General features: G+C 34.6%; 1 protein-coding gene across 5 annotated transcripts in view; it reads left to right on the top strand.

Moving 5' to 3' along the window:
* Positions 1 to 15,055, top strand: part of SPATA6 (spermatogenesis associated 6) — a 144,365-nt gene that overhangs the window by 23,193 nt on the left and 106,117 nt on the right. For 4 of the 5 annotated variants that reach the window (XM_036827258.1, XM_036827238.1, XM_036827268.1 and 1 more), the window contains exons 2-3: positions 4,651 to 4,788; positions 5,931 to 5,979. In XM_036827258.1, coding sequence (XP_036683153.1) covers positions 4,651 to 4,788; positions 5,931 to 5,979 — 187 coding nt within the window. Of the gene's footprint in view, positions 1 to 4,650; positions 4,789 to 5,930; positions 5,980 to 15,055 lie in introns of those variants that run through there. The other variant, XM_036827277.1, reaches the window with a different exon arrangement.

Genomic DNA, 15,055 nt, shown 5'->3' with positions numbered 1-15,055 from the left:
GCTGCTTTTTTTTTTTTTTTGACAAATGCCTTGGAGGTAAAGGATGTTTGTTGTGACTAAGCTCTGGTTCAAGTCAAATAAAGAGAAGCCCTATGAATGGGGGTTGACAATTCCTTAGGCGTAGGGCTCTTGGGTAGCTTTATACCTGATTTCCTACAGTGGCTGTAGGGCTGCTAGTTTTCATGGCTACCATGATTGTAAGGGTCTTGGTTGTCAAGGCTATAGCAGACGTGAGTAGAGGAGATTGGGAATAAAGTATGTTAAAACACCACAATATCACTGTTTTTACCAAAATTCAGCTATTTTTCTTGAATAAATGCTCCTCAGATTGTTGCAAACTTCTCGTTACTTTCTAGACCTCTAAAAAGTTGATTTTGACAGTTTTTGTTGGTGTTCTCATAGCTTTTACAGAGGGCTGATTTTTTGTTTGTTTCACATCTGATTTATTTATCTCTCTCTATGATACAAGTAGAGATATAGACATAAAAATATATTGATGAAACATTTGAAGTTGCTTACATTCAGACACTTTACCACTAAATATTTTAGGGTAAATCTCCTAAGAACAAGGACATTCTCCTATATAAATTATAATACAATTCCCCCACACAATAAATTTAGCGTTTATACAACAATAGTGTCTAATTTAGGGCTCATAGTAAATATTCACCATTTGTTACAATAATTTTTTTATTATAATTGACATACAATATTAGTTTCTGGTGTATAACATAGTGATTCAATATTTTTATACATTATGAAATGATCACCAGGATAAGTCTAGTTACCATCTGTCACCATATGGAGTTATTATAATATAATTGACTATATTCCCTATGCTGCACATTAATTCCATTACTTATTTACTTAATAGCTGGAAGTTTGTACCTCTTAATCCCCTTCACCCACTTTGTCTGTTCCCCCGCTCCCGCCTCCCCTCTGGCAACCACCAGTTCAGTTCTGTATCTATGTGTCTCTGTTTTGTTCATTTGTTTTGTTTTTTTTATGATATTTTTCCTTCTGTATCTGGCTTATTTCACTTAGCATAATATCCTCTAGGTCCATCCATGTTCTTGCAAATGGCAATATTGTATTCTTTTTTATGGCTGAGTAATATCCCTGTGTGTGGGGGGGGGGCGGGGGGATGTGTTTGTGTGTATCACACCTTCTTTATGCATTCATCTATTGATGGATATTTAGGTTGCTTTCATATCTTGCTATTATAAATAGTGCTGCAATGAACATGGTACCTATATCTTTTCTTTTTTAAAAATATTTATCTTAAAAAAAATTTATTTATTTATTTATATTTATTTATTTGTGGCTGCGTTGGGTCTTCGTTGTTGTGCATGGGCTTTCTCTAGTTGTGATGGGGGGGGCTACTCTTCGTTGTGGTGCACAGGCTTCTCATTGCGGTGGCTTTTCTTGTTGTGGAGCATGGGTCTAGGTGCGCAGGCTTCAGTAATTGTGGCACATGGGCTCAGTAGTTGTGGCTCGCAGGTTCCAGAGCACAGGCTCAGTAGTTGTGGCTCATGGGCTTAGTTGCTCCATGGCATGTGGACTCTTCCTGGACCAGGGCTCGAACCCGTGTCTCCTGCATTGGCAGGAGGATTCTTAACCACTGTGCCACCAGGGAAGTCCCCATATATCTTTTCAAATTAGTATTTTCTTTTTTTTTTCAGATAAATACCCAGGAGTGGAATTGCTGGATCCTATAAGTGGTTCTGTTTTAGTTCTGTGAGGAACCTCCAATATACTGTTTTCCATAATGGCTGCACCAGTTGACATTCCCACCAACAGTGTGTGAGAGTTCCCTTTTTTCCACATCTTCACCAACACTTGTTGTTTCTTGTCTTTTTGGTAATAACCATTCTGTGGAGTGTGAGGTGGTATCTCATTGTCGTCTTGATTTGCATTTCTCTGACAATTAGTGATGTTGAACATCTTTTCATGTGCCTGTTGTCCATCTATATATCTTCTTTGGAAAAATGTCTATTCAGCTTCTCTGTGGAGGGGCTGATTTTGGAGATATTTGCTATTATGAAAATACTTTTTCTATGTATGTCTTAATCTTTAAAATTGTATTTTTGCAGACTAGTATATTGTGTTTTGCTTTTTTATCCAGTCTAATAATTTCTGCCTTCTAGTTACATTACTTAAGACATTTACATTCATGTAATTATCCATATGATTTGTTTAAGCCAACCAGTTTGCTATTTATTTTATATTTGTTCCGTCAAATTTTCTTTAACCCTTCTTTTAATGCCTTCTTTTTGGAACTTTCCATGGTATTCCTTTAAGGAAAGGCAGAATTTATAGAAATGTGGATAAGGAAAAATGTCATGTCTTCTTAAATATACTACAAATTGGAAAGAGACTCAGTATTTTCCAGTGAGGACAGTTAGAGCTGTGCTGTCCGATAGAAGTATAATTTGAGCCAAGGATATAATTTAAAAATTTCCCCTAGCTACATTAAATAATTAAAAGAAGTGATAAAATTAATTTTAACAGTAATTTTATTTAAGTCAGTATAAGTATTGTCCTTTCAACATGTAATTAATGTAAAAGTTGTTAATGAGATTTTTACACTTTTTTTTGTAAAAATTCTTTAAAATATTTTTGAACAAGTCTTCAAAAATCTTCAAAATCTTGTATTTTACACTAACTGTCCAACTCAATTTGGACCAGCCACATCTGTAGACATAACACAGACTTAGAGGGACTCTAACAGGTTTGGTTTAAATGAGGCAGAGTAGAAAATGAAGCTGATGGACAGAATGAGATTTCTGAGGGCCTTGATTTTTAATAATCAATAGTGAATTATTAGGACAAAAGTAGAAAATAGAATAAGGGGTAGATGGAGTCAAAATAGCTAGCATAGAAAATAATCTTAACTGCTGTATACAGAGGGACATGAAGTCTTAGTCATTTATTCAGTGCAATAGTCTATATTAAGATGGTAGATGATAGTGGTTTTCATTCTGATAATAACTATAGCTAGTATTTATTTTTTTATTTTATTTTTTTAATACATTTTTATTTATTTATTTATTTATTTTTGGCTACGTTGGGTCTTTGTTGCTGTGCATGGGCTTTCTCTAGTTGTGGCGAGTGGGGGTTACTCCTCTTTGCGGTGCACGGGCTTCTCATTGCAGTGGTTTCTCTTGTTGCAGAGCATGGGCTCTAGGCGTGCAGGCTTCAGTAGTTGTGGTGCACGGGCTTAGTTGCTCTGTGGCATGTAGGATCTTCCCGGACCAGGGCCCGAACCCATATCCCCTTCATTGGCAGGTGGATTCTTAACCTGTGCACCACCAGGGAAGCCCACTAGTATTTATTTAATGCACTGTCAGGCACTGTTCTAAGCACTTTGAATGTATTGTATTGACTCATTTATTGTGTGACTCTAAGTAAGTAAATCACCTTCACTTTATTGGGGCTCTATTGTTTCCCTATATAAAAAATTTGAAGCTGTACTAGATAATTTCTAAGCTGCTTCTTAATATGGAAAGTCTGTGTTTTTGGATACATTGATGAGAAAATTAGAATTTCTGTTCTCAGGGAATTTATAATCAAATAAAAGAGGTGAGGTGTACCCACTTCATTAAAATGTATAGAGACAATAATTAGGGCCTTAAGAGAACTACAAAATGCTGTGAGAATTTAAAACTATTTACTTGAATATAATAAATTCACAATAAATGTTTGAATTAGATTGAATTGAATAGTGATAGTTGGTGAACAAGAGAAGTTTTGTATATGGGATGGCAGTTAATGTAAGCCTTGGGAGGTAGAGTAGATGAGGAGGAGATGGCATGGAGTAGAAATGAGTAGTACTCTGGATAATGGAAGAATGCCAGGCAAGAAAGTAATGTGTGTGTTCAGAAAACAATAGCAAATATACTTTGATTGTATTTTTAGGAGGTGTCAAGTAATATTGCTATGTGATAAGTTGGATTCAAATCTTGGAGAATCTTCAATAGCCTACTAAGGGTATGGTTGATCACTGACAATGAAATATGGCAGGAACTGGAGAGACTGTGCTATGTATTTTTTAGAAACCCTACATCTTATGCCTATACTTTGTGTCAGTCCTGAGAATAGTTAAGTGCAGTTTTATATTTAAAAAATATTTCATTGGGCTAGAAACTTACAGTTCACTTGCTTTGAAAGTTTGTCATATTTCTTTTGATGAGGGTGTGTATGGGCTGCGACTTAGGGTGATACAGGTCAGATTTGTGCTTTTTTTGGTATTTTTTTTGTCCTCCAGTATAGTGCTTTATTTCTGCTGAGTCTTAATCCTTCGTGATTAAATGATGCTGAAAAGTTTATGTCAGCATTCTACATAAAGTGGGAGCCTGAGGCTTACTGTTTAAAACTATTAGTGTCTGTCCCAAGAGCCAGTACATAGAGCTTCCAATGTGGCACAAATAACCAAGTGGAAAATCATAGATTTCTCAGAGGGGTGGAAGTTATAAAGGCATTTCATTTAACTCTGTAAACACTAGAATCTCTCTTTTTTTTTTTAACGTGTGCATATTTTTATTAGCTTAGCAGACTAGTGTTTTTATGTAATGTTTGGTAAGTTTATTTTAGTACAGTAGTTCAGGGAATTCATGAAGCAGTCACATTCATCTGTCTAATTTCTTTCAGGTAACTTGCCCAGGAGTGGTGCTGAAAGACAAGGAGGACATCTATCTTAGCATCTGTGTGTTTGGCCAATACAAAAAGACACAATGTGTCCCAGCCAATTTTCCACTGGTCTTCAATGCCAGAATGGTGTTTGAAAAGGTTAGTTCAAATATCCGATCAAATGTTAACAAATAAAAAATCAAAGTGCTTCCAAATTTTGAATAACACATATTACTATTGTTGACTATGGACTTTGATTTAATTCAAAAGGAGATTTGCAACTTAAATCTGGAAGCTTGAAAATAAATATGCATTATATTATACATTGAATCAGTTGCCTCTTTTTCATGATGGATCAGTTTACTTCTAAAATTGTCTTAGTGGTCTTTATGTAAAATATAGCACCTTGAATTCTAAGTAATCATTTTCATAAAAGAGAAGGGGGGAGATATTAATAGGTAAGAATAGGTCATATTTTGCTTATGGCTGTCATGTGGTGCTTCTTTCTATAAGTCTCTTTTCTTTTTTCCCCCTGAATCTGATGCTTTTGGGTAATTATTACCAATTGTATTTCTCACTTTTTTCTTTCCTTCTCTCCTTGTCTACTTCCCTCTTTCCTTCCTTCCTTCCCTCCTTTCTTCCTTTCCTCCTTCCTTCCTTTTTCTCCTTCCTCTTCTCCACAGATAATTACTGAGTACCTGCTCTGTTCCATGCACTGTTCTAGGCATTGGGTAAACAAAACAAACATGCTCCCCTCTTGGAGCTTGCATTGTAATAGGTGAAACAGACAATAATCAAGTAAATATCATGAAGAGAATAAAGGGAGGGTAAGGGGACAGAAGGATTAGGGGGATTGTTTATTTTAAAGGGTGGTCAGAGAAGACAATAACATTGAAACTGAGCCTGAATTATGAGACAGTATCAGTTATTTAAAGGTCTAGGGTAAAAGCATTCTAAGCAGAGGAACAGAAAATGTAAAGGTGTCTTGTTGGGAATAAGCTTGATGAGCTGGAGGAACACCAAGAAGGCAAGTATGACCATGGTAACAGAGGGAGGACTGCTAGCAGATCAAATTGGAGAGGGAGGCAGAGCCAGCTGTAATTTTTGTTTGTTGGTAAAATCTTGTATAGTGATCATGGGAAGCAGAGAGGAAGTGACAGTTCTCAATAATGTCAGAAGTTTCTTTAGTTGGGAAAGGAATATTTTGGGAATGAGAAGGAAAACACAAAAACTATTTCATATATGTCTTCCTTTTACGTTCTCTTCTCTATCCTGCTTCCCTCTGCCTTCTCTCACTATAGGTGTTCCCTGAAGCAGTAGACCCTGGAGATGTGGTTGCACAGCTTGAATGTAAGTTTTTAACTTCTAATTTCTGATTCTAAGAGATTTTAGAATCATGCTCTTTAATCCTGAGTTAGATAAAAGTCAAAAAGGGTCTAACAAGAACTTCAAAAATCTTGAGGTGAGAATTTTTTTACACTTTTTAGAATTTTGGAATATACCTGGAAATAATAAAAAATACGTGTGCTGCAGAGAGGTGGGGAATTTTTCCTTTTTCTGTGTTTGATCTGTGAATAACAAAAAGACTTACCTGAACTATTTATTGATTAAAATGATATGGGCTGTTAATGATGTAAGAACTGAGATTCATGTTAGGTGGGATTTGGCCCTGCAAACAAAAATATGTCTTTAACCTCACTGTGTTGCAAATCAAGAGAGTAAATAATAGAAGATGGAAGTAATAGTAGCTTAAAATATATATGCTTTTGCATTTTGTATTATATGCAATATGTTAATAAATTATTTGAAAGTGACGTATTCAAGGCTGTGGTTAACAGTAAATTCTTCAAAGTACTAGGGATCAACTATAAAGAGATCCAATTTTTTGTGAGAGCAGCAATGCAAAGGTATACGTTTGGGAATATGTTATTCGAGCTCTGAGTATGAAATGAAAAGCTCTGTTATTTATCCTTGTAATCAGAAAGGGACTAGGGATTACCATATTGGTCTAATATATAATTGTGGCTCAAAACGCCAACAATATTGAGCATCGTCAATGTCAACTGTCCCTTCCATACCTTTTGCACCCCGTTGGGACTCTAGCAATATAGAAACGTGCAGCCTGGAACCATGCTAGAATCTGGGCATATGGGTAGAAATAAGGCTGGCTCATTGTTTTACCTTCAGGGAGTTAATAGTTTAAAGAATTCTTTATGGCTAATGTCAATATCGTATTTATTTTTTATAGCTGTTCTTGCACTTGGTATTCTGTCTTCCACTATGGCAGACTAGTGAGGTGGCAACTTGGTGCCAGTGCGTAATCACTTTTAATTTTCTTGAACATCTTGTTCAGTATCTGGGAAATTGTGTTTCTTAGAAAATATGAAGATAATTATTTCCCTTATCATTCTGAAATTCTTTTGTTAAAAAACATAATTTTTCCTATTTTATTTGAAATTTAGGGTCTCTAAGAGTACTTGGTGGTTATTATTATTTGGAATCTTTCTTGTCTTGATTTCCCTGATTCAGTTTTTCTCTTAGGTTTCCTCCTTCATCACTGACATTCCACTTTTTGGTATCTTTCTCAAATTCCTCTGGCTTCACTTCTCTGATCTCTTTTTACTTAGTTTCTACTCTCTCCTTATATGATATTCTCCAAAGACTTGGCTTCATGTTTTACCTATCTTCTGATGACTTCCACAGCAGTCTTTATCCCTGATCTCTCTTGTAAGCTTTGGGCCCCTTTTCTTTTACTTTTATTTTCCCCTCAGCTTTGCAGTTTTTTGTTATCCCCTAACCTTATTAATATGAAAAATTAAAACTATACTAAAAGTGGAAAAGATGGAATGATGAAGTCTCATATACCTGTCAGCTTCAACAGTTTTTGACATTTTGCCCATTGTATTATATGTTTACCCTGCCACTTAAAAAAATGTTGAAATATTTAAAAGCAAATTCTATACATACATTATTTCACTGCAAATATTCTGGTATGACCTCTAATTGATAAAGGCTTTTTTGAAAAAGATATAACCACTATATTGGTATCATACCTAACAAAATTAATAATAATTCCTTAATAACATCGAATACTTAGTCATTATGCAGGTTTCTCCAGTTGCCACCAAAATGTCTTTATACAGTTGGTTTGTTAAAAATCAGGATCCCATCAAGGTGTGGTTCACATATGTACATGGCTGTTTAGCTTTTAAGTTTATTTTTTTCTGTAGTAGTGTCCCTCACTTTTTGTTTTCCTAATGCTGTGAATTTTTTAGAAAAATCAGGTCCTTTAGAATGTCCTAACAGTTTGGATTTGGCTGCTGCTTCCTTAAAGTGTTGTTTAGCTTATTCATCACTTATATTATGTAAACTGATAATTAGACCTAAAGGTTTGGTTCGATTCAGGCTTATTTTATTTTTTTGGCAAGAATCCTTCATAATTGGTGCTCTGAACTTATTATTGCATCATATCAAGTGGCATATAGTGTCTGATTGTCTTAAGTTTAGTGATATTAAGATTTATCTTTTGGCTCCAGACAGCATCAGCCTGATTCCTCCATGATAAACCTCCTCTACTGCCTTTCATCGAACAGCTTCAGCATTCCTTGACACCCGTCTTTTCATTAGGGGTTACCAAATGTGATTTTTCTAACACTGTTAATTTTTTCTATATGTGTTAGCTGGAATTCTTCTGTAAAAGATATTTTCCTTATCAGCAATGTGATGACCCTGAAATACTGTTCTTATAGGAAAGGTAGTGTCATCTTTCCTTTCCTTACTTTAAAAGCTTTAGTGAGGTATAACTTACATATCAGAAAATTTACCCATTGTAACTGTAGTTAAGTGATTTCTAGAAAATGTATATAGTTATGAGCCGTCATCACAATCCAATTTAGCATGTTTCCATCACCCCAAAAGTTCTGACGCCTACTTGTACTCAATCTCTATGCCCATTTCCAGGCCCCACAACCACTGATCTATTTTCTATCTTTGTGTATTTTTCTTTTCTAGAAATTTTATATAAATGGATTCTGATAACATTTAGTCCTTTGTGCCTGGCTTCTTTTACTTGGAATAATGTTTTTGAGGTTTATCCATGTTGTTCTACATATTAGTAGTTCATTCCTTTTTATTTATGAATAATATTCATCGTGTGTGGAAATTTTTTTCCCCTTCCATTCACCATTTGATGAACATTTGGATTGTTTCAAGTTTTTGGCTATTATGAGCAATGTTGCTATGAGTATATGGATACATGCTGGGTTGTATCCTAAGTATATGTTTAACTTTTTAAGAAACTGTCAGCCTGTTTTCTAAAGTTACTGTACCATTTTACATTACCACCAGCAACGTATGAAGATTTTCCATATCATCCCCAAGGCTTGATATTGTTAGTCTTTTTGGAATATATAGATGTGTAGTGATATCTCAATGTATTTTTAATTTGCATTTTAATACTGACTAATAATGTTGAGCATCTTTCCAAGTGCAGATGAGCTATTCATGTAACTTTTTCTTATAAAATGCTTGTACAGATATTTTGCCCATTTTCGAACTGGGTAGTTTGTCTTCTTACTGAGTTGTAAGTTTTTTTTGTTTTTAAAAATATTCTAAATATAAGTTCTTTATCAGATATATGATTAGTAAATATTTTCTCCCAGTCTGTGGCTTATTTTTTTCATTCTTTTAATGGTGTGTTCTGAAGAACAAAAGTTATAAAGTCCAGGTTATCAGTTTTTTTTCTTTTATGTATCATGTTTTTGGCGAAGTCTTTGCCTTACCCAAGGTCACAAAAATTTTCTCTTTTCTTCTACAAATTTTATAGTTTCATCCCTTACATTTAGGCCAGTGGTCCACTTTGAGTTAATTTTTGTGTATGTTGAGAGGTAAGGATCTATTTTTTCTTTGGTAGATGGTACAAATGCTCAAGGAGATTCAAGGACCCCCTTAATTGGGCAGTCTGATAAATGGTCAGATACTTGAGTAACCTCAGATAAAATGCTTACAACAGTCCTTGGCACACAGTAAACACTTAAAATGTCCCTTGTTTATTTTTATTGGTGGTGTGTTATTATTATTACTCTTAATATTGGGGAACTGCCAAGTTCCATTCATACCATATCTGCACCCCAGAATCACCAAGCTTCTGGGGAAATATATATTTATGATATATAAATATAAACTGATATTAAGGGCCAATGACATTAAAAGCCAGATAGGGCTATTTTACATTCATAGAGAAGGCATTCTCTTTAGGGAAATGGTTTTAATCCTGGAATCTACCAGACTAAAATTAATTATGACTAAAGCCATTTCCTGGGAACCATTTTTAGGCAAGAAAGAGGATGAAAAGTTTTCTACTTTATAGACTACTCTATTGAAACTGGATTTTCATCCTTTCTCACTGAAGGTTTGTAGATTTTCTTCTACAGACACACACACACACACACACACACACAAACATACTCTGTCACACGTACACAGTACACTCGACCCTTGAACAACGTGGGTTTGAGCTGTGCAGGTCCACTTATACATGGATTTTTTTCAATAGTAAATACTACAGTACATGATCTGTGGTTGGTTGAACCCGTGGATGCTGAACTGCAGATTCGGAGGAACTGCAGATATGGAGGAACCATTTATATGGAGGAACTGATATGGAGGGCCGACTATAATCTATATGCGGATTTCAACTGCAGGAGGATGGTCACCCCTAGCTTCTGCGTTGTTCAGGGGTCAGCTACATACTGCCACAAATACACTGCCTGAAAAGCTCTTCCTACAGATATGGATTTGCCTGCTCCCTCACTTCTCTCCAAGTCACTCCTCAAATTTATCATTATAATGAGAGATCTTTTCTCACCAAAGTATTTAAAAATAGCTCCCCCTTTCAGTCAATATCTCAATCTCTATCCCATTATCTTTAAGGTTATTATATCTTCTACACCAGAATACTTTGAGAGTAAAAGAGTGTGTTTTTAGTATTTCCACCAAGGCAACAGCTGTGAAAAGGGTACTGCTCAGGGCAAATAGGGATGAACGGTCCTCCTGTTTTTCTTCCTAGCACTGATATATTATTTATTTTTTATTTTCTCTCTCATTAGAATGATAATTTCATAAGAGCATTGACTTTTCCTTTTTTGTAGCTGCTGTGTGCATATGACAATACTTGGCACATACTAGGTATTTGATGTTCAAGGAGTTAAATAAACTATCATAAATGCATCGTATAACTGCCTCTCATTACTGTTTTCATGAGTGTTGCAACTGTCCTACTGAGAGATACCTGTCTGTAGTATATAATCCTTTGATTAGGAAATGTATTTTGTATTTGAAAATTTGTAATATAGTAATAGCTGCTCTGGCTTCATTCTCTTCAACGTTTGGATAAAGAGAAGATACGATCTTTATTTATATTGCAGTAGATTACTAGCTCTCCCTATTGTTTTCTCTCGCCTGTAGGGAAAAATAGCAGTTTCATTATAGCCCCTGCTTTTCAGCTTCTGGGAATTAGTGCTTACCTGGTGTCTGGGGTATTCAAAATGCTTTCAGGTGAAGATTTGAAGGCTGAGAATAAATCCTTCAGTGTCTATGAATGAGAGAGTCCCTGCCTCAGTGGTCAGGAGAGCTTGTAGGACTCAGCATTCATATTTTAAATCCATGATGGCAAATGCATTCCCAGCAGTTCGCCCTTGCAGTTAGGGCAGGTAAATAGGCATTTATTGGAAATTGTTATAGCAATTACTCTTGCTGGTACAGAGTGTTAATGGCATTCTGGCACTCTCTCTCAAGGTGTTTATGGTAGCTTTTGATTTGCTCCATGTGACTAAGATTTCTGGAGTACTGTAGTACATTTACTTCGTAACTTGCGTTGAAAGTACATGTGAAAATGACAGTTTTTACAGAAGAAGGAGGGAAATTGTCATTATTTAGTTATAAGAAGGAACAACTGTAAAATGGGATTAATTATACTGTATGTTCCAGGAGATGTAATGTACGTGAACCTACTATTTTGTTTCCAGGAACATTAGTTCTCTAAAAACTTTTCCATTAATAATTTAAGGTCTTTTCTTTTTGAAGTATTTTTGCCAAAATATATATTTTTAAATATAAAAGAATAGAAAATTGTTTATAGAAATTAGGAAATAGTTTTCTCTTTAGAAGTTAATCTATGTTCTTGTGATAAAATATAAACTAATTAAACCCAAGCAATTACTTTTCAGGCCACTTCTTTACAGTTGAGGAGTTTCAATAACAATTCTACCTGTATTGTTTATTTCATTACTTCACTTTGTGTGGCAGTGATTCATTGTGTCAATGGTAGATTCAGAAGGTATATAGTATATTGACACAAATCTTAAATTTGTTTTCTATTTAAACCCTTTGTTTTTAAACTTTATACTCTTCTTGAGATCACTGATACTTCTGAGACCACTGATACCTTTAGCAAACTTATTGGAATTAAAAACTATATTTGGAAATATATTTTGTTAGCAGCTGTGTTTATTTTACTTTCTTCACTGTAAATTGTTCACAGAAATAATACCTGGCAATACTAAACACCCATGTAATATTTTGATGGACGTTTTATTGGCTATATTATGCTTGTGTTTGGCCCGTTCCAGAATGATTCTGGCTAGTGTGGGGTACTTTTGTTTCACTTATATCCCTTCTAAAAGGGCTATTTCCTTCTTTGGCTTTATTTTTAGCCTTTTACTTTCCTTTATGAAATGGTTTTTGTTTTTAATATTTATTTATCTATTTGAAAAGAAAGTGGAACTTTTTCTTCTGTCCAATTTACAAGTACTGAATTTGCAGCGTCAAAGCAAGGCAAGTTCTTCAGACTGGAAAGGGTAAGCACATTGTGCACATGGTGTTAGAACTTTTCACCCAGAGAACTACCAGGCAATTAATTTTATTATTCTGTAGGACTTGCTCTCAGACAAGGTATATACATACATATATATGCATATATGTAAATATTAATGTCTTACCTTAAGTTTGGTTTTTACTTATATTGGAATTATATTTTTAATTGGTTATAGAATTATTTTATTTTTCTTTATAGCAGAGTTACATACAGTCTACAGAGCTGATTGCAAACTGCAGTCCTGTAACATCCCTATCCTCTATCATTTCCTACTCCCTAAGGACTGCTTTTCTTTTTTTAAAAATTGTTTTTCTTTGTATTCACCTCCGTGTCTCCAACATGCTTATACTGCATTTGAAACGTTTGATTTTTAAATATTGGACATTATTTCTACTTTCCCTTATGGAAAATGAGGATTTAAATACTTTTCATATGTTCTCTCTGTGCTCTCAAAATATATACATGCCCATTTTCTGTCTTTCTCTTCTCTTAATACAGTTATATCATAATTTTAGATTATATTGTTAAGATCATGTAAAAAGTATTATAGCTAAAACATGTGGTATATATACTATCATACATTTTCTGCAAGGATTTTGCTTTCACTTTAACTAATAATTACTTTCTCTCCTTTGCTTAGTTTTATAGTTTTAGTTTTTTTGTTTTTGCTTAACTTAACCCCAATTCTCCCTCAGGTATTTACATTATTTTCTCACAGTTTAATGTTCTTTCACTTATGAATCATTTTTGGTTTTTTGCCTAGAGGCCTAAAATTTTTTTATTTATTTTTAAAGTCTAGTGATTTTACTAGAATATGTCCTCAAGTTGCTTTTTATGGCTTGGTACTCTTAGGTACAGTGCATTCTCCTTCATTTGTAGTTTGTAATCTTTTTTCATTTCTGTAAAGTTTCATGAACTATATATACTGTTTAATATTTATTTTCTTTTTTTGCCTTAGTATTTTTCATCAGGGTCTATGTTGGATATTTTTTGCATGTTTAGTATTTGTTATTTTTACTCATATTTTAAAATCTTTTTGTTTCTTTTTGATTAAAAAACCTTTTTGTTCTTTTATTTTTTTTAAGATACTATCTGTTGTGATTATTTGCTTTTGTTTTAGTTTAATCTTCATTTCTGAAACAACTTCCTTCTCTATTTCTGCTTCTTTCCTAAGTTATACCATCTTCTGTGTTTTTCTAAATTTGATTTATGTAGTTGCTTAATATCTTATATTACTTCCTTCATTTTCAAGTAGTAGATTATAGTTTTTAGTTATTTTGCAAGCATGTCTTTTGGATGCTTTCACTGTAGGAAATTTTTTCTTTTGCTCACTATTATTATCTTTTAAACAAGAACTTGGTATGTGTTTGACTGTGATCCTTTTCTTTGCTCGTTCTTAATTTAGATTTTTTCCCGTGAATTCTTAGAAGGAAGCGTGATTTAGGATAATTTTTTATAGTTTCACCAAGCTCCCTTGTGTAGTGTTCAAAGTATGGTGGCTTGCTTTCTGGGATTTTCTGCCTTTGTTCCATTCCACTTTTGTTAGTTTTCTTCTGCTGTTGTTTCTTTTTCTGGGTTTTCTCTTTCTACGTTTTTATCCTGTTTATTTTGCATTCTGTTCTCTACAGTTTTTCCTGGTTTCTTGTGCCCCATCCTGTCTAGGAACCCTGGGTGTTCAGTTTCTATAGTTCTTACAGGCTGCCAGACTGCTTTACCACCTTTGGACCTTACTGTTCTCTTTTGAACTCACCTGCTATTGGAATGGGCAAACACCCTTCCAATTTCAACTGCTTTTCTCAGATTGATCTACTGCTTCCTACTGAGTACCAGTTGGGTATTTAGGGTATCTCTTCCCAGGTCCTTTAGGTACTCCCTTACTTTCTTCTGCTTCTGCTGCATAGATAGATGCTGATACCTCACAGGTTTTGTGGTTGTTGGTGGTTTGTCATCATCTGCTTTATCTTAGGGTTTGTGGAGATATCTTGTCATCTTATTTTATTGTGAATGTTGTCTGTAGTTTTCTGCTGTGTAATTGCTGCATATGTTTTTATGGAAGGGAGGTTTGGAGAGACTTGAAAACTCTTGTCTTTGCTTTTATTTTGTGTTTTGTGGTTTTGCTTCTGCCTTTCATATTTCATCAAATTATTGGCCATCTGTTCATATTTAAGAGTAGAAGACTGAAATGCCTTTGGAAGTTACGTGCCAGAGGTGCCTGGTACCACTAATTGCTAAGTCTGTTGGGGTTCCTCCTGGATGCAGATTGTCAATGTGTACTTTATTGTAGGTGATTTCTCTGGGTCATTTTATTGGAAATTATGTCACTATCTTTTTATGTCTTTTCTCTTCAGCTCGTCATATTCAGTAGAAGAATCATTCACATATTTCTCCTAGAGGCTATATACTTGGCGACCTGTTTATAGAACCTTGTAGTGGAAGAAGCTGTAGTAAAATCTCATTGTATAGCCCAGACTCTTAATCTACCTGTTTTCATATAGTATTACCCCTGCTGTCAGTTGTACCTGCTGTTTCCATTCCAGTGAAGACAACGACTAC

Source organism: Balaenoptera musculus, chromosome 1, assembly GCF_009873245.2.
Source record: "Balaenoptera musculus isolate JJ_BM4_2016_0621 chromosome 1, mBalMus1.pri.v3, whole genome shotgun sequence".
In the NCBI taxonomy this organism is placed as follows: Eukaryota; Metazoa; Chordata; class Mammalia; order Artiodactyla; family Balaenopteridae; genus Balaenoptera; species Balaenoptera musculus.
Note: the sequence above shows the minus strand (reverse complement) of the source record. Positions and strands in the feature narration are given on the sequence as shown.